This window comes from Hemitrygon akajei, chromosome 16 (genome assembly GCF_048418815.1).
Source record: "Hemitrygon akajei chromosome 16, sHemAka1.3, whole genome shotgun sequence".
Taxonomy (NCBI): Eukaryota; Metazoa; Chordata; class Chondrichthyes; order Myliobatiformes; family Dasyatidae; genus Hemitrygon; species Hemitrygon akajei.
This window is the reverse complement of record NC_133139.1, coordinates 58,485,730-58,506,333: the sequence shown is the minus strand read 5'-3', so window position 1 is coordinate 58,506,333 and position 20,604 is coordinate 58,485,730. Positions and strand designations below refer to the sequence as shown.

Genomic DNA, 20,604 nt, shown 5'->3' with positions numbered 1-20,604 from the left:
CTGACAAATCCCCAGGTCCTGATGGTCTGCATCCTAGGGTACTAAAGGAGGTGGCCCTGGAAATTGTGGATGCATTGGTAATCATTTCCCAATGTTACTTAGATTCAGGATCAGTTCCTGAGGATTGGAGAATGGCTAATTTTATCCCACTTTTTAAGAAAGGAGGGAGGGAGAAAGCAGAGAACTATCGTCCTGTCAGCCTAACATCAATAGTGGGGAAGATGCTAAAGTCCATTATTAAAGATGAAATAGTGGCATATCTAGATAGCAGTGATAGGATTGGGCTGAGCCAGCATGGATTTACCAAGGGTAAATCGTACTTGACTAATCTATTGGAGTTTTTCAAGGATGTAACCAGGAAGTTAGACAAGGGAGATCCAGTGGATGTAGTGTACTTCGATTTTCAGAAGGCATTTGATAAGGTCCCACAGAGGAGATTGGTGGGTAAAATCAAAGTTCATGGCATTGGGGGGGGGGGGGGGAAGACATTGACATGGATAGAAAACTGGTTGGCAGATAGAAAGCAAAGAGTAGCAGTGAATGGGTGTTTCTCAGAATGGCAGGTGGTGACTAGTGGGGTGCCACAGGGCTCGGTATTGGGACCACAGCTGTTTACAATTTACGTCAACGATTTAGATGAAGGCATTGAGAATAACATCAGCAAATTTGCTGATGATACTAAGCTGGGTGGCAGTGTGACTTGTGATGAGGATGTTAGGAGAATTCAGGGCGACTTGGATAGGCTGGGTGAGTGGGCAGATACTTGGCAGATGACGTTTAATGTGAATAAGTGTGAGGTTACCACTTTGGGAGTAAGAACAGGAAGGCAGATTATTATCTGAACGATGTAGAGTTAGGTAAGGGAGAAATACAAAGAGATCTAGGAGTCCTTGTTCATCAGTCACTGAAGGTGAATGAGCAAGTGCAGCAGGCAGTGAAGAAGGCTAATGGAATGTTGGCCTTTATTACAAAGGGAATTGAGTACAAGAGCAAAGAAATCCTCTTGCATTTGTACAGAGCCCTGGTGAGACCACACCTGGAGCATTGTGTACAGTTTTGGTCTTCAGGGTTAAGAAAGGACATCCTGGCTGTTGAGGAAGTGCAGCGTAGATTCACGAGGTTAATTCCTGGGATGTCTGGACTGTCTTACGCAGAGGTTAGAGAGACTGGGCTTGTACACGCTGGAATTAAGGAGATTGAGAAGGGATCTGATTGAAACATATAAGATTATTAAGGGATTGGACAAGATGGAGGCAGAAAATATGTTCCAGATGCTGGGAGAGTCCAGTACCAGAGGGCATGGTTTGAGAATAAGGGGTAGGTCATTTAGGACAGAGTTAAGGAAAAACTTCTTCTCCCAGAGTTGTGGGGGTCTGGAATGCACTGCCTCGGAAGGTAGTGGAGGCCAGTTCTCTGGATGCTTTTAAGAAGGAGCTAGATAGGTATCTTATGGATAGGGGAATCAGGGGATATGGGGACAAGGCAGGAACCTGGTATTGATCGTAGATGATCAGCCATGATCTCAAAATGGCGGTGCAGGCTCGAAGGGCCGAATGGTCTACTTCTGCACCTATTGTCTATTAATAACCTTGTAACCACTTTCAGGGAGCCATGAACTTGGACCCCAGGATTCCTCTGCTCATCAACACTGCACTAAGCAGTCTACTGCCCACTTATAGTTGCACTTTGGTAGGTCAAAACTTCACATTTGGTTGGATTACACTCCATCTGTCATTTCTCCACCCACATCTGCAAATGATTTATATTGTGCTGTATTATTTGTCAGTTTTCTACATTATCAATCTTTGTATTATTTGCAAATTTGCTAACCCACCCATGTACATTTACATTCAGGTCATTTTATATACATCACAAACTAGTCCCAGTACAGATCACTGAAGAACCACTAATCATCAACTTCCAGCTACAAGAAGTCCCTTCAACCACTACCCTTTGCCTTCTATGGACCAACCAGTTCCGAATCCAAAATGGCCAATTCGCCATTACTCCCATTCATCTTAATCTTCTGGGTGAGACTCACGAGGGACCATGTCAAACACATGCTAAAATCCATAGACAACATGCACAGCTCTACCTTCATTAATTATCCACATCTAACTCAATTTAGTAAAACACAACTTGCCCTGCACAAAGCCATGTTGGCTCTCCTTAATTAGGCTTTTTCCAAATGCTCAAAAATCCTAATTCAGAATTCCTCCACCAAATTCCTTACCACTGACATAAGACAACAATCCAGTTTCTAAGATTACCCTTGGTTCCCTTGAATAATGAAACAATATTAGCTGCTCTCCAGTCCCCTGGGACCTCCTGTGGCTCAACAGGCATGAAGATATTGTTCAAGGCCCCAGCAACTTCTCTTTTGTTCTGCAAGGTGAACCTCAAGGTTGGAAATGGTTAACTTTAACCAAACTTTGAGCAGAACCAACAAGGTAGGCAAACTGCTGATTTGTCTAAAACAGATTCTGAAGAAATACCAGAATCTTACTGCAATTTAGCAGTACTGTGAAATCATGTTCTGTCAGTGTTTCAATAATTTTGATAAACCCACATTGTGTACAGTGGCCTGGCAATACTTCTATTTTCTATATGCCAGTTCACTACCCAAAAGGCAGTTCCATCCTTAAGGTGATTATTTGCACTTTCCAGTGCTTGTCAAATACTTTTAATGTCTACAATTCATGTTGGAAGTCTTTTAATTCAACAACTTCTGGTAAATGCGTTCAGTAGACAGAAAAAGCTTTAGTTGAAATGTTTCTTGAAATATCATATTAGGAAAGTGAGCTGGACCAACTGGGAGAAAAGGTAATCAAATGAAATGGCTCACCCTCCCAAAACCTAATGAAGGGAAGGTTAACCCACCTTGCTCTATTTCTTATGACTGAAATTACAGTCGGCCTTCCTTATCCAAGGGGGATTGCTTCCGGGACCCCTTGCGGATACCAAAACTTGCGGATGCTCAAGTTCCTTATGCAACCTGTCTCAATCTGGTGGACCTTAGGACCCAGCGGAACCCCAGACCTTATTTAACCTGTCTTGGTCCGCTGGACATTAGGACCAGGCGCCAGAGCTCTGAATGCAGTGTTTCTGTTCACGAAAATAATCACGATTGAAAATAAGGTGGAATTAATAAAGCGATCAGAAAGAGGTGAAACGCTATCGGTCATTGGAAAAGCATTAGGCTACAGTCTGTCAACAATCAGAACAATTTTAAAGGATAAAGTGAGAAAGGCCCTGCCCCGATGAATGCTACAATTATTACTAAGCAACGCAGTGGTTTAATTATTGGGTTTTGGATCCTCACATCAAACCGGCACGGTGGAAAGCGCACTCGGGAGCGATCTGTTCCGAGTCCCGAGAACTTCCGTTCCCAAGCCCAGTGCTGAAACATACAGAACATTTCATATGCATAGAAAGGTAAAATTTATACTATACACCAAGACAAACGTTTGACTGACGCTAAATAATACCGGATGTACCTGTTCCAACTTACTTAGTATGAGAACTTCCAATTTTTTTCGATCCCGATGCACGATAATCCACACACATCCTCCCGTATACTTTAAATCATCTCTAAATTTATAATACCTAATACAATGTAAATGCTATGTAAAATGTTTGTTATACTGCATTGTTTAGGGAATAATGACAAGAAAAAAAGTCTGTACATGCTCGAACAACAAGTGCTGGAAGAGCACTTCTGGGTTTTTGCGATCTGTGGTTGGTTGAATTCACGTATGCGGAATCTGCGGATAAGAAGGGCCGACTGTACAGTACAAATTACATTTACCCTGTGGCACAAAAAATTGAAGGCAATGCAAGTGTCAAATAGGTGACAATTTTGGCCACTCTAGCACAATGAATAGAAAGATTTCATATCCACCCACAGAAAAGAGTGAGTTTTAAAGATTAACATTTTCAAAAGAAATGCAATGCAGCACTATGGACAAGTTGTTAATCTAGATTCTTAAACCACAAAAGTCAAAGGGATTATATGCAGCAATTACAACCATCAGACCAGAGACAATAAATAAATAATCCACACACTTCATCACTTCCATTTGGTATTTATTGTAGAAATGTGATCAAATGTGTATTGCACACAGAACGAAGTTTCCAAAAACATGGTCATGATTAAACAACCAATTTACAACATTTAAATAACAGATTAAAATGACAACTTCCATCTTGGTCTGTACAGAAATTAAGATTTGTTTTGAAATTTTGGAAATAAAGATTTTCCCCTCTTTTTGAAACCCCTATATAAAGAATGCAAAATACAAAGTAGACCCTGGATTTGGAAAAGAGCCAAGAACACCCTTGTGTATAACTTGTGCAATCCTGTGAGACCCAGTTCTTCAAGTGAGTGAAGACAGTTGTACAATTACACTTACAGTTGAAGCCTGTTAATGGGAAACCCCCAATGGAAGTGAAAATGTTCAAATTCAATTCAGTTGTTCCCATTTTATGTGAAATCCCATCACCAGATTTAATTGTTTGAGAAACAAGTGGTTGAATTAATCTAAACCAGTGCTCCCTGAAAACAGGCATCAACTGCAATATTCAGACAGGCTTAAATATACTTCAGTGTACAAGATACATTGAAACAAGTTAACCCAACAGCAAGGGAGACCCAACCAAGCCTGAATAACTGTAGATACTTTAATATTTAAGGACTGGCATCAATTTTGCATTAATGAGGAGCTGACTCAAAGGAAAACTGAAGCGAAGAATCCTCGGTTAGAACAGCAGAGAAGGATATTGATGAAAGCCTGCATCAATGAGTGATTTCCAGGCTGAATGTGGCTACTTCAACTGCAAACAGGTTGGTGTTGCCAATGTGCAAGACAATCTCCAGCTCCACTTTCAGATTAGATTCACTTTGTTTTCCCCAACCCACATTATGAAGGCAATACCATAGGATAGTAATTTAGTACTCAATATCTAGATCAGTAGTCCCTTCTGTGGATGCATATTTGAACAGGAATTCACTGTCCCTTTCTTCTTAGCCCAAACTAAAAGAACCTAAGCCACATTCATCTAACTTTTTGTAAACAAAAAAGAGCACATTCCAATAAGGGGTCCCAAATGCTTTGTGTGAAGGTTCTTCTGTACATTGCCCTGCTGCCATTTATTCTCCCAACATTATATTACAATCTTTATAACTCATCTTTAGGAGTGGCTTCTGTTTCCTCCTCCTCTTCATCTTCCTCTTTTTCTTCTTTATCTTCATCCTCCTCATCATCATCTTCATCATCACCCTCATCATCCTCTTTTTCCTTCTTCTCTTCTTCCTCTCGCTTCTTCCTTTCCTCCTCATCCTGTTGCTCCTTCATTTTCTTTTCTGGGTCCTAAAATAATAAAAGTAGCTTTAGCTCAAGCCTTAGAGAAATAGCTGTTAAATGAGCATCATCAAAGAGTAGTCTATTCACTAAGGAATTTTATCTGAATAGTTTATTTTAAACTACTGGATGGTTTCTCACTAACAGAACTTTGAGATACAACATTGACAGGCCCTTCTGGCCCAATGGGTTTATGCTACCCAATTACACCCATATGACCAATTCACACATAAACCCATACACCTTTGGAAGGTGCAAGGAAATCTGAGCTTCCAGACGAGAGCTCAGGGAGAACATAGAAACTCCTTACACACTACAACCAAACTAAAACGTATGGCGTCAAAATTCCTTAGAGGTACATATCAGACAAGGGGTATCAAAATCTTGCCCTAATTTTTTTTTTTATTTTATTTTTTTTTTACAAATGCCATCAGCCCTTTGGCAAATACAGCCATATGTGGACAATGTATGCAGTCTACTGAACTGGAATAATTGAGTGTTAACAAGCTTTCCAATGCCTTTGGACACAACTTACCACCCATACAAATGGACAAACAAGACTTAATGTAATTCACAGCAAGCTCAGCACTACCATTTCCCCAAGAATCAAGATACAAGGCTTTGATTAGTTTATTCAATTCCAAACCTTGAAACGGGGAGGGGAATGCTTCTTCCTCTCAGACCACTCAATCAGGACAGAAGTCCCAACATGGAAAATGCGAAAAGTCAACTGTACTCTGCTAGAACCATTTCAGATCACATGTTTCACACTGCTCCAAACACTGCCACTTCAAGGAAACCTATCATTCATTTCTTTAGGAAGGAAAATAAGTTACTTCTTACTTTGGTGGCTCCCCAGGTTTCCTTTCCAACTTTTTCTGCATGCTTTTCATCATCTGTGATCAGGAAGTTATCAAATATTGTTCCAGATTTAACCTGAAAAATAATAGTGTGATTATCACCATGTTGAACAAAAATCAAGACCAATTCTAGAAATAAACTGCCCGATGAATTGCAAAGTATAGCAAGGTGGAAATACAACAGTGCTTACAGCATTGACTTTCCTGCTGCTTATATGTTATATGCCTGTGAAGCTGTTGCAAATGAAGTTGTCATTGCACAAGTCATTACACACAAGACCTGTACCTTACCTTCAGCTATGTGCATCTAGACCTTACCCTAATGGCACATTTAGAAATGTGTAATGCAAGTTTTAAGTGCTCCATTAAACAGCTTCCACCAACAGAGTTCAATTACTACTCCGAATAACTCATTTCAACATCAGTCCTTGAATGAATGCAAATTTGGAAGGGGGAAACTAATTCATGCTCAAGTCCAAATGTGCAAACTACCCCCCTCCCCCACAACCACTGAATATCCAGGAATTAACACATTTTACAAAGTTTTGTTGAAATAGACTGATAATTCAACAATTCCCTACAATATGCATATTAACAGTCCTGTTGCAAAACACTGCAGTCCAAGTATAATATTAATGTTTTAGAATGAAACTTTCAAGCTTCAAAGGCAGGAAAACCAAGAATGGAAATTTCCACATCTTCGTCCAAAATTCACTTCAAAACAAATGTGAAAACACTACAGCTGCATTTCTAACATGGCTTTCCTGCCCTCAAATCAAAACAATTAAAAACACCAAATCATAAAACATGTTGCACCAGAGGTTCTACAAACCATCATGCACAAGTTTGATACTAACCTGCCACAAGTCTAGGCCAATCACACCAATATCCTTGTAGCTGTAAAGGTTGGAGTCTGGTGTATATTCTGGATTATCAATTTCAGGATGAATCCATTTTCCTTTGTAATCTGGATTATCAATCTGTGCTGGTTTCCATTCACCCTGACAAAGGGGGGAAAAAAATAGTAAACCACACTGACAAACAATTGTTAATTCAAGTTATGTAGCATTCAAGTTACATTGTTAATCCCGTTCCAATTTTCAGAACTAATTGTTCTAGAAGATGGATATTTAGTATGTTTCTAAATGTTTAAATGAAAGGAGGAAACAAATAAATCCATGTGAAGTTAGATGTGAACTAACTCGTGATAGACGGATGGTGATCTGCCACTGAGCCAATACAACTAGAAAGCATGAAATTTATATTGCTGAGCCAGTTGAGATATCCAATTTAACCAGGTCAATAAATTCATTAAAATGTTAAATCTGGGAAGATCAAGTGCTACAATTTTGACAAAAAAATGCCACAATAAGGTCAATGCCTATTCCAAACCAGTTTTTTGGGGGTTTTTTTTATACTTAATTCAGTACTTCACAAATTTTTATTTATTTTTTTTAAACAGGCAGCTGTCAGCATTGCAACAATTGCTGTACACATGTTTGCTGATCAGATCAAGCAAGGTCTACAGGTAACTGAAATGAATTGGAAGGAGCTCAAAGCAATCTTAAAGTAGGCTACCTTAGCATTATTTTGCTTTAGACAATTTGGAAGGTCACCAAGTACCACATACTCATCTAAGCTACATATACAACATGAATTCAATTGTCCAAGGATGAGAAATTGGGTGGAGTTTAACTGACTGCAGCAGTTCCTTCAAATTTCTAATTACCACTACCTATTCATTATATTTTACAAATATGTCTCCTTTGTAAAAATACCTTTCAACAATTAAATTAAACCTGCAGCTCAAAACACTAAACCATGACATCAGGACACTGGGAATCTAGAATGGTATTGTCAAAAAAAATGTTCAGCAGATCTGGCAGCAACTGTGGGAAGAAACAACTAGCATTTCAGTTTCAAAACATTTAATCAGGACTGGGAACGAGAATTAGTTCCAAGCTGTGGAGGATGGAGGGATAACAGAATTATCAAATATCTGATAGGGAAAGGCCCATGTTGCCAGTAATGAGCTTAAATAGCTTTATCTGCAAATTAAAAACCAGCTTGTTTTCTTTCTCCTTAATGACATAGGGTCTGTGACTGAAATGTTAACTCAATTTCTTTCTTCAGATATCCCCCATCTGTCAAACATTTCAAAAATTACACTCAATTCCTGAAAGGAAATTTAAAAATGTAGATGTAGTGTCAGTTGTAGGCTTTTCCCCATTCCATCAGCTCAAGCACAAAAGTCGGGTTCAGCGCATCCAAGTACACCAGGAGTTGATCAATGGGACAGTTTAATTTCTCATCTCAGGTATCACAAATGATTCTCCTTCATAACTCTGAAGGGCAGACATTTCTCCTATGTGCTGGCAACACATCCCATGAACTAGATTTGCTCATTTACTTCTGGAACAGAACCATGTTATGTATGGTACATTTCCATAAACTTATAGGTGGTTATTGCTTTGGATGTTCTGAAAGATGCATACAGGAGGACTAATATTTTTGCAGAGGTCAGCCATGCAGTACACCTCATTGTCAATGCAGAATAGGTGAGCAGATGTGACAAAATAGCAAATTCAGCAGTTACCTTGTAATCAGGGTTCTGAATCATAGGGGGCTCCCATTCCCCATCCATCTCATCATCCCAATCCTCAGGTTTCTTGGCATCAGGGTCAGGAATATGCTCTGGTTTATCCCAGTCCTTGTGGGAAAGAAAAAAGAAGAGTAGCATGGAAATCACCACCTAAATATGCAACCTTATCCCATTTCCATAACAGCCCCAGTTACCTCAGGTTTTACATCTTCAGGATCATCAATCTTAGCACGCTCATCCCAGTCCTCTGGTTTCTTGGCCTCTGGATCTTTAATCTTCTTTGGTGGGAGAAAATCCCAATCTTCTTCCAAGCTACCCGATTCAGCTTTCTGGTTGTCAATTTTCACTTCATAAGTATTGTCAGGGCGAATGATGAGGGTATAGAGATGTGTAAATTCATCATCCTAGGAAAGAGGAAAGATACATCAGATGGCCTTGAACACAAGTACCAAATGCACCTCAATACAATGTTGCTATCACTAGACTGTCTTCATCTGGTCATTATGAAAAACCATCTATGTATTGATTGGTACAATCAATAAGATAGTGAACAAACAATTTCTGATAATTTTTCCCTTCCCCCTCCCATCTTTTTCCATTCCTTATTCTGGTTTCCCTCACTCCTTTTCTCCTCACCTGAATATCACCTCCCTCTAGATCCCCTCCTCCTTCCCTTTCTTCCATGATCCACTTCCAGATGCCTCCTGCAGCCGTTTTTTTTAAAAAAAAAACCTCTTCATCATCCCTCCCAGTCAACCTTTCCCTTGAACTCCTTCAAGGAGTGCTTGAACTCCTTTCCCTCTTCCTCCCCCCCCCCCCCCCACCTGGCTTCTGCCCCTTCCTTTCTAGTTCTGATGAAGGGTCTCAACCCAAAATGTTGACTGTTTATTCCTCTCCACAGATGTTGCCTAACCTGCTGAGTTCCTCCAGCATTTTGTATGTGAAGAATTTGATTTTACACCAGATCTGCTTACACCAGATATTTCAAATCAACTGATACATGAGATCAATTTGAATTCACTAATATTAAAAAAATCAAAACCAGACCACAGTTCTACTAACCAATCCCTGAAAAAAAAGAAAAAGCAGACCAGAACATGGGGCTGGGAATCTGTTTAGTATTAGACCGTGAGATGGAAGCAGAACCAGGCCATTCAGCACATCAATTCTGCTCCACTTCATTATGACTGACCCATTTTCCTTTCAACCCATTCACCCAGTAACCTGGCCTTCAAGTCACCTTTGGCAACAAATTCCACAGATTCACTACCCTCTGGCTAAAGAAATTCCTCATCTATTCTAAATTGACACCCCTTTATTCTGAGGCTATGCCCCTTAACCCTACCATCCCTCACTACAGGAAACATCCTCTCCACATCCACTCTATCTAGGCCTTTCAATGATATTCCCTTCCCCCGCCCCCCCCTCCCAATTCTTCCAAATTCCAACCAGTATGGCTCAGAGCCATCAAACATTCCTCATACGATAATCCACTTATTCCTGGAATCATTCTCATGAACTTCCTCTGAACCTTCTTCAATGTCAGCAAATCCTCTCAAACAAGGATCCCAAAAATGTTCAATACTCTAAGCAAGACCTCACCAGTACCTATAAAGCCGCAGCATTCCATCCTTATTATTGATATAGTAACATGATATTGAATCTGACTTAATTTTGTCAAATCTGATGAATTCTATTGCTCAACATTAACCCACAATTAATTTTTATCACTTAGAACAGAACAATTAACTCACCTTGCAGCGAATATCCTTTGATATCAAATGGTTCTTTCCTTTATAATTGAAAATGACATGGACTTTCTTGGTTCCTGGACCACAGATATCAGGGCCTAGAATTTAACAGTTAACAATTACCCCACTCTGCCATTTTTAAAGGCACAAGATTGACTCACTGTTCAACCACTTCACAGCAAAGCTAGGATCTTGCTAACTAGGAAAGCCAAGAAATTTATTTAATGGTCTACACAGTTCAATTTTCTTCGCTTTCAGGAGCACAAAAATGTTCAAATTTGATCTACATTGCATTCAGTACAAGTGAAAAATATAACCAGAGGCATTAAATATAAATAGTCAAGTAATCATTTTCAATCTTATTAGTAAGAATTCCATTTACTGGGAGGATTTGAACTCTTCCCACCCTTACCAAATTTGGTAGTGGGTGCTCAGAGAAGGATTTCTTCCAAAATGCACACACTTTCTGGGTGTCTACTTTTAGATCATAATTATAAACAGATGGGCTGTAAACAGATCATCAGCAAAACATTTCCGATACTAATGACTTTAAATATTGGGTCACATTACACCTATGGAAAGAAACAATATTTTAAGTTAAGTTTTTTCAAAGCTGATGAAAAATTATCAGCTAGAAAGCCAGCTTTCTATAAATGCTATTTAGTCTGTTGCTAAGCATTTCCAGCATCACGTATAATGGAACAATGTCACGTTAGAACTTTGACTTCCCAGTTTTAAAAGTGCCTGTGAATAAGGGAGGTCGCTGCCTCATGATGGCTTCCATAGTACTTTGACCGCTAAGGAAAATGTTAAAGAATCACTTACCAAACATAATATTGTAGTTCGAGTCGCCATGCATATCAGATTGGTCTAGATCTGATGGGAAGATCTTCATGTAGCCACCTCCGCAGTCAATGGTCTGCTCATGCTTAACTGTAAATTGGATAACAAGGGTCTTCCCTTCATTGCTGAAGGGGTCAAATCTTGCAGACAGTGCATAGAATCTGGCATCTTCACTCGTCTGAAGTCCTAGAAATGAGACATTTAGAGATACAAGCACAAATGAGCCAGAAATCTGAAAGCGTTAGGAATACTTGTTATTTAGTGTTGATCCAAGGTGATACCAGCTTTACCCATCTATGCCACACACTTTTAGCATCAAGCACAAACACCAAGAAATGTATTAGGGAGTGTTTGTTGCTATCCAAACTAAAAGTTCAAGTGTTTGTTTATTATAAAGTCCACAGAACTACTTTAGCTAACACGTAACTGCTTCGTACCAGTATTCAATAATTTCCAGTCATTTTGATTTTATAATTACTATATTTATAATTTTTACTGTCCATGTATCAATTCACTAGAGATAATTCCAATTAGAATCATTTTAACTTCTGGGACGAGAGCCAATGTTGCACGTTTTCCATAATGTTCACTCCTCTCTCAGTGGCATTGAGGCCTTGAAGACTGTTCCAGGCTGCTCCCAGGGTTCAGATTTGAGGACTCAATTTTGGTTTGGAATGTTGTTGCTCACTTCAATTGTTAGCATGATTTGAGATTCTTCCCAACCTCCCCCATCTCTGCACATCTAGTGTTGGTATTTTATTTTTATTTTTTCTTTAATTGGGTTCTTTTGGGTTTCTTGCTTTGTGGCTACCTGTGAGCAAGCAAATCTCATGGTTGTATATAGTTAAATCTTGAATTTTATAACATTTCATAACAAGATTTCCCCAAGTGCACCAAGGTATTCTGGCTAATGGCAATTATATCCATTTGTTTTTGACCTTGAGTTTTCCAAGTCAATTACCAAAGGAGAAGGGATCACACAAGTCACTGATCCTTAGACGATCAGGACAAGAAACTATTCAACCTTCATTTGGACTCCAGATCTGAGATCACACAAGCTTATTCACATGCGACACTTTCCTATCACATCAAGACCTGCTCCAAGCCACAAATTCCTTTATTAAGCATCCAAGAATAGACCCCACTGAACATCCATAAGACCATGTCCTTCAGTCCCATTGCAGAACACAAATTCCTATCACAATCCACAAGATCCTCGCAGCAAAAACAATTAAACAAACTTAACAGAAAAACTCTCAGCACCACCTTTAGAAAAGACTGCTCTATACAGGGGAGAACATTAGAAAAGTATGAGATTTGGAATCTTTGCAAGGGGAGCATAAAGCCAACAGCAAGAGTGTGCAAGTACCTAACCAACCCACGTTACTCCTTCAGCAGAAGAAACAGGTCCCAGAAACACACCTCAAAACACTAATGGATATTAGTCTTGCACAATCCCCAGGGGGTGTCAAGAACAGTGGTGCTCTGATCAGCACCTCACATTGAGCCAAGCCATGTCTGAACCTGTAAACAATTCTTAATGAACTGCAACAATTTTCAGTTAATAGGAACCTTTGCATCCATTACACAAAGCAACTCCAAAGCTAGAAGCTAGTAGGTGAAGGCCCAAACTGATTCTAATTGCCAACAACAGAGCCAGCTTTGGTTTAAGATGGCGCTCGAGAAACACAGCAATATCTTACTGGCAGCAAACAAATCAACTATTAATCACTTTCTGGACAACGATTACTTCTCTTTTCTGATAAAGTGACTTATTAAAGGGGTATTTTGAGTTATGCTTTTTAACTGCCTGCATGACCTGACATTTGTAGTGTGAACTGGAGTCCTGAAAGTGCAGCAAGAATAGGCTGAATCGAGGCAGTGGGCAGGACAAAGGGAACTTGGGCTGAATGAAGTTTAGGGCCAGATTGAAAAGGTCAGGCATGATGAGCCTGAGTAAGAGCGATGAGCATAAAGTGTCGAAAAGGTCAGGGATGGAGGCAACAGACGAGCTGACGTCCAGCTTGCTGCTTCTGTGAGATTTACTCGTCTTTGTGCTGAAACGAGGCTGTGGCCCGAAATTACCAGACTCCTGGATTAGTTGCAGTGATGAAGTGGCTGTATGGCTACGGACTCATTTTAGCAAACTTTAATTCTGGGTGTATTTGGTTACTTTTAATTGTTTGCACTATTTGTTCTTTTTTCGACTGGCTTTTCTTTAAATGGGCTGTTTTAAGGCTGCCTGCAAGACAAATCTCAAGATAGTATATGGTATACACATAATAAATGTACGTTGAACTTCGAAACAAAGACAAAAGTGGACGAAAGTGAACAAAAAAGGTTTGAGGTAAACTGCGAGAACAAGTTACAGTTGCCTGGTCACATGAAAGGAAATTTCATTTGGAGATTCAGTAAAGGGAAATGCTTTTTTGCACCAGCACACTTGTAAAACTATCTATGAACATAATGCACAAGGTAGCAACACCAAGGTTGAAAAGTAGCAAGTTCAAACAAGGCACACCTTGACGCTTTGGATACTACCTTGAAATGTACTCCAGATGGGAAATATTATGCATTCTTCAAAACAAACGAACTTAAATCCAATGAGCCCCAGATCCAAAAACATCCAATAACAGCCCTAGATTATCCTCACTGGGATTAATGGTAATACCAAACAAATCACAGGGCAGCAATTATAATATACAAGAGGCCCAAAGACAATGAATGAACACAACTAGTTTCAACCAAGTGAAAAATTCACCCACCTTTATCTTTCTCTGCATCACCAAAGAACTTGCCAGCAGTCAGCTTGAACTTTCCATAATCAGATTTGTGCTTTGATTCAACCCATCTCTGCATCCAGGCATCTATTGCAAAGGAACATTATTGCACAATGAAACAAAACAGAAACAAAAACTTTGAACAAAAGCTCGACACTGGTGAATTGATAACACTTAAACCACTTCCAGTGGAAATTAGCCAGGCCTCTAGGTGACATCTCAATAAGATTTTCCATTATAAAGTCATGCCTAATAGCTGGAGATACAGGATCACATAAATATCAAAAATGTTTGTTAAATACATAGAATACTTCTATACCATGTTTAATTCATAATGACTAAAATGAATCATTAGCTTGAGAATGCTGTAAATACATATGGAATTTATGCAAGATCAGATTTCCAAGTCTGGTCATTCATAATCCAGGGAATAAATGCAGTAAGCTGCATTTATAATCAAAGAAAAAATTGCAGAAGTACAGGAAAAATACTGGACATACTGAGGTCAGGAAGTAATAGTGCTGAAATTGCACTTCCAACACTTAGTGCAACATCTCATTCGTCCTCCAGATTTAACTCAACCTATATGGATAACTAGTCAAAAATCAGTCACACCTGGCCAGCTCAGCTAAAAAACACTAGTTTGAAAAATTAAAATAACAATGCTCAAAAATTCAGCAAGATGGTCTCATTCCAGGTGCTAAGCTTTTGTTAAGCCTGCTGAGTTTTTTGGCATTTTCCATTTTTGTTTCACATTTTCAGCATCTGTCATCTGATTTTTGAATTCAAAATAGTAGCTGCTGCTCTCACTATAGATACTACCTGGCCTGGTTTTACAGCACTTTTATTGTCCTTGTACTGTTATTTTACCTAGGGCCTAATACAGTCTATTTCAAAAAATAGTACATCTATTAAACACAAATTCTTCCCAACTCTGCTCATTAGTACCATATCTGACTAATCTACAGGAGGTTTAAAAACAGAATACAAACAACTCTGCTGATCAAATGCATATGTGGAGGCAAAAAGAGCTACAATGATATTGAGTTGAAACCCATCATCAGGCCCTCAAACCAAATGTCAATTTATGTTGCCACCAAATGCATCATGACCCATCAAAATACTCTAACAGTATGCTCTTCAAACTGTTGGAGTTCTTGTGGTTATTCAGACTGCGAACAAATATATTTGAGGTTCATAAACGACCGCAGTAGGGCAGGCATGAATCAGTAGCTGGGCCCTGGCTATTCACAGAGTGGCTCAAAGGACAAAACAAAATGTCCGTTGATAATACATCTGGTGGGATTGCAGTTGTGGAGGAGGATGCAAGAGCCTTCAAGGTACAGATGTGCTAAATGAACAAGTGGGAATGTGGCAGCTGGATATAATGTAGCAAAATACATTATCATCTACTTGGATCCACACAGATGAGTAATTTCTGAAAAATCAGGGACAAGTTGGAAGATGTTGACATCTGTTACAGTTGGGGGTGGTTAAAAAGGCAAATGGTGCTAGCCTTCAATAGTCAGGGGATTGAGTGCAAGAGCCACAAGGTAATATTGAAGCTCTATGAGACTTTGGTTAGACCACATTTGTAATATTGTGTTTAGTTTTCCTCATAGGAAGGACATGAAAGCTTTAGAGAAGGTGCAAGAGATTTACCAGGATTCTGCCTGGATTAGAGGGCATGTTTTATGAGGATAGATTGAGTGAGCTAAGGCTTTTGTTTTAGTGAAGGATAAGAGGTGACTTGAATGAGATGTACAAGTTGACAAGAGACGTAGAGTGGACAGCCAGACACTTACTCCCAGGGCAGAAACAGCCAACAGGAGAGGGATAATTTTTTAAAGTGATTTAACTATGGGGGGTATGTCAGAGGTAGGATTTTGTTTTTAAAAAAACAGCTGATAGGTCTAATATGAGGAAATCTGCAGATGCTGGAAATTCAAACAACACACAAAATGCTGGTGGAACACAGCAGGCCAGGCAGCATCTATAGGGAGAAGCACTGTCGACGTTTCGGGCCGAGACCCTTCGTCAGGACTAACTGATAGGTCTGTATTGCTCCATATTAACATTCATACAGACCTCGTGTCCCTCTATACCACTGGAAATGTAAATACTAATGAGGCAAATCATGTTTATTACATACTTCGATACAGCAATAAAAATATCCAAATACAATTAGATTCTTTGCAAAAATTAAACCTGAATGTGCATGAAATTTTTTTTTCTAACATTCTCAGTGCAAAAAAGATTCAGCAGATCTGGCAGGTTTGCCATCTGAGAGAAGATTGTTTAGACTAGGCCATATTCTTTCATGAACAAATCTCACCAAAATATGCATAATGCTTAAGCTTAATAGGACAGATGCCAGATATTTCCAGCAAAGTATAGAATCAATGTTAATGTCTCAGAGCAAGGGATGTCGCCCTAAAAGAAAACTTAACCAAAAGGTGTAAAGATTTTCAAAAAGGGTTATGGGGAATAGCTAAGGAAAATGGAGCACAGGTTGAAGACCAACCATAATCTGATGAACAATGCAAATTGGAAGGGCCAAAGCCGACTCCTATTCCATGCTCTTATTCCGAGCCTTAATTGCCCAGGGCAAATTGACTTCATATAATGACACTGATTAGCTACCACTGAACTTAGTGATGTGGCAAGTTTTAACTACCGGTACTACTTCTCCAGATGGTCCCCAACCGCAGTATATTTCTAAAGGTTTTGTTCTCAGCACAGGTCGGGTTTGCTTTAATACTGTAAGAAGTCAAAGCTGTGAAGAAGCTTACATCACCAATAAAAAGACTAGTCGCTGACACTTCAGTACAGAATCATTAATTCATGAGTTGATACCACTACATTGCCAACTGGATGAAACATGCTCATCTTGCAAAAGTTAGTTCATCCTTTTTGCTTTAAAAAAAATCACCAAGTCATTCAAAAGAAATCAACATGCCTATCTGCAAGAGACATTTCACCAGAAATTATCTGCAACTGGTTCAAGTTTCAACATTTAATCAGCCTAACTCAAGTCTACAACACCATGTGATCTTACCACAGAAGCCACTCTCAGCCCAACACATCAAGATAGAAGGCAACACTTGTTCTTGATGGTTTCAGAAGATATGTCTCAACCACAACAATCACCAAAGCCTAACGATTTGGTTAACTTTGAATGAGAAAATACAAGTTGAGAAAGAAAACAGGGGTGTTCATCAGCCTGTATCATAGTGAATGCCACCAAATGCTTTGACTTCAGAAGATCCAGATTCACTTCAAAAATCCATTTATTTTCCTCCTCCAGAAAAATCTTTACCCACCTAACACTATACGTACCATTCACACTCCAACCAATTTCAGAGTGACTGGAGATTGTTTGCTCCAAAACCAAATAATATTCAGAAAACTTACCAAACCATTGATAAAATCTAAGTAATCCCCCACTCTCAAGTCACCGCTACCTGCATTACCTCAAGTCCAATTATAAATCACACCCATGACACTTAATTTTGGAATTCAACCTTAACTTCTGAAACTCCCCAAAATCAGTGGTTAAGTGGCAAGTCCAAGGCTGGCATGAAGGTGATGGGTTGAATGCCCTCATACTATACAAGGAAACAACATGGAATAATACTAAATTCACTTCTTTCCCCTTCAAAATGTCTCTAGTCATCCATACCAATGCCACCATTCCTAGGAATGCCTTGGGGAAAGATCATAGGATATACAAAAATTATAGTTCAAACAAATTAGTTCAGCCAAGCCTCCACTATCAACATAGGTACAGCACATTCTCCAAAACCATGGACTGAGGGGCCTGATCCCATGCTGCTCTCTTCCATCAAATACATACTTTGATCAACACAAGGAAGTGGAATGTTCCACTATCCCCAGAGCCAATGGGCATTACAACAACTAGAAGAAACAGGAAATCAGAAATCAAATAATTTAGACATAGTATTCTACTCTTGCTTCTGAGCAGGTCCCACTTTGCTCTCTACAAGGAACAGCCATCTTGTATTTCCCAAGACTTTTTTGCCCAGCAGAGAGGTTGAGTAAGGTTGCATGTAGCCAATCGGCTGTTTGCAGGTTATTAGATGGTGGTAAAAAAATTTAGATGATTTCTGAGAAACCAAGACAAATCCTGCACACTATGGTCACACAAAGGGTGACCAAATCTCTTCAAACCAAGCCAGATCATGTAATATTAGATTTTCCTTTTATCTAATTTTTTCTTAATTGAAGTACACAATGAGTTCTTATGGATCTTCAAGTCCACTCTGAAGCCTAGAGCTCTTTCCAAACCCTTTACAACATAAAAACTTACTTTAGAGTCTATTTCATACAAAATCCATCAAGATAAAACTCCCACTTTGCAGTATTTCTGGCAAACCTCTAGGCCAACACAAGCAAGTGGTCCAGGAGATAGTCGTTAATAGAGTAGATTCACTATCTCCTGGACTACTTGCCTGTATTGGCCTAGAGGTTTGTTAAAAAGATGGAATTAAAATCCTCACTTCACAGAATCTGAATTTTGATACAAACATTTAAAAAATTAAAAACAATGCAACTATAAACATTGAAAGAAATAGAGGGAAGGGGGCAATGTGCCCAAGTCTTTCAAATTCACTAAATTTAATAAGCTCAATTGCAGCTTTGATAATTGAAGTTCTGCTTAACACAAGTATTTAAAAATGAAGTTAAGCTACATTTTGATAAAGCTACAATTATTCTGACTACCCCTCCCCCCGTTCATTTCAGTTTCATGATGTCCACCCCTTCCCCCATCTCAACCCCAAAGAGAAAACTTCAACTGGCGGGATCCAGAACTGCTGAATCACAGGCCACACTCTGTATTTGTCAAAACCCGTGTAACAATCCTGTTTTAAGGTAAACCTGGCCCTGATGCGAAGGGCCGAGTTCGAGGTGAGGGCAGCCTGGCAACCCTCACAACTCACCTCCGTCAGAAAACTCCTCCTGAAAATAAACCTTGGGGTCCGCGGCGGCCACGGCCAGCAGCAAACACAACAACAACCTGGTCTTCATCTTTCTTGCTGATTTTGCTTCAGAAAGGACGCGTTTTTTCTGTGAGTTACTGGTTCGGGGAAGGCATCAACCGTATCACACCTGACACAATTGAAACCACCAGGAAAGAAGAGGCGCCTGCGAAGGTTTTTATACTACTCACGTCAGTCAAACCTCCGCCTAAATCCCGCCTTCTGCTTCTGCCGCCTTGAGTGGCCAAAAGTCACACTGCGGGAGATTTTCCCGCCCTCGGTTGGCTTCTGTTCTTGTCATTCAAACGCCCCCTTTCCCAGCACGCTTGGTTGCGCTGCTGCCCAGATGGCTGCAGGTTATTGGCTGGAAGAAACGTCATGGCGACCGGCTCTGGCCAATGGGCAACGACCACATGTTCAGACGTCGAGAAGACCGGTAGACCCGGCTCTTCCCGGGGTGGCCGTAATTGATTGGCCGTGCGGTTTGCCAATCATGACAGAAAGAAACTTTAAAAATATTTTGCAATGCCTATAAATTACAAATTAAAAATTAGAATAGGATGTACACCAACTTGTGCGCTTAACTTATTGTAATGCTGAGGCAATTATGCCTATTGAGATTTTCCAAACTGTAATAGAACATTTCAATAGTTCACTGCTTTTTTTACACAATTCTCCATCGTGACGTGATTCATTTATTACAGAATGGGACCGACGGTCTGCATCCTCCGACTGTCATTATTATCCTGGCTTCACCCACAAACCGACACATCCTAGGCTTCCACATCAGTGCAGTATCGAGGAAATAACTTCTGATGCTTTCTATCAAGACAAACATGCATTGCCCAAGCACAACAGAATCTGCAGATGCTAGAAATCTTGAGCAGCACATACTAAATGCTGGAGGAACTCATCAAGGCAAGCAGTATCTATGAGGGGCAATATTTCAAGCTGAGGCTGGACTGAAAAGAAAGGGGGATAAACATATGTCACAACATAGTGACAAACCTGACAGTAGTGGTGTTTTAAGTCTATCCTTCCCTCGTATCTTTCCCTCCCCCCTTCAGCAATGAATGCAAAGTCCTTTGACTGCTGTTCTTTGTGGGGGGGTTTTTGTGGGGGAAAAAAAAACATATGTCAGTGACCTGATTCTGAGAATAAGGAAATTGTTGGCAGCCACTTATTTCATTATGGCTTCCCATTCCCATTCCCATTCCCATTCCCACTATGGCCTCCTCTACTGCTATGATGAGGCCACACTCAAGTTGAAGGAGAAGCGTGTCAGATTCTGGCTGGGTAGCCTCCAACCTGAGGCTTTGGTTTCTCTAACATGGTAAAGAGCATCAAATTTCTTGGTGTTCACCTGATGGAGAATCTCACTGGTCCCTCAACACCAGCTCCATAGCAA

The 20,604-nt window shown here is 39.8% G+C and overlaps 1 protein-coding gene across 1 annotated transcript; it reads right to left on the bottom strand.

Moving 5' to 3' along the window:
• Nucleotides 1–4,069: 4,069 nt before the first annotated feature.
• Nucleotides 4,070–19,375, bottom strand: LOC140740090 (calreticulin-like). Its single transcript, XM_073068967.1, has 9 exons — nucleotides 19,158–19,375; nucleotides 14,182–14,283; nucleotides 11,399–11,602; nucleotides 10,577–10,671; nucleotides 9,017–9,226; nucleotides 8,817–8,930; nucleotides 7,078–7,221; nucleotides 6,204–6,296; nucleotides 4,070–5,369 (listed from the first exon to the last, which is right to left on the bottom strand). Exons 1-9 carry the CDS (start codon nucleotides 19,243–19,245, stop codon nucleotides 5,178–5,180), a joined length of 1,242 nt encoding a protein of 413 aa, XP_072925068.1. The 5' UTR covers nucleotides 19,246–19,375; the 3' UTR covers nucleotides 4,070–5,177.
• Between the last annotated feature and the right edge of the window lie 1,229 nt (nucleotides 19,376–20,604).

Excerpts from the sequence above, each read along its gene's own strand:
- LOC140740090 (XM_073068967.1), bottom strand. The coding sequence starts at position 19,245 with ATGAAGACCAGGTTGTTGTTGTGTTTGCTGCTGGCCGTGGCCGCCGCG. Across the intron at positions 9,227-10,576 it reads CAAAGGATATTCGCTGCAAG|GATGATGAATTTACACATCT; the intron begins GTGAGTTAATTG and ends CCTCTTTCCTAG. Across the intron at positions 8,931-9,016 it reads CTGAAGATGTAAAACCTGAG|GACTGGGATAAACCAGAGCA; the intron begins GTAACTGGGGCT and ends CTTTCCCACAAG.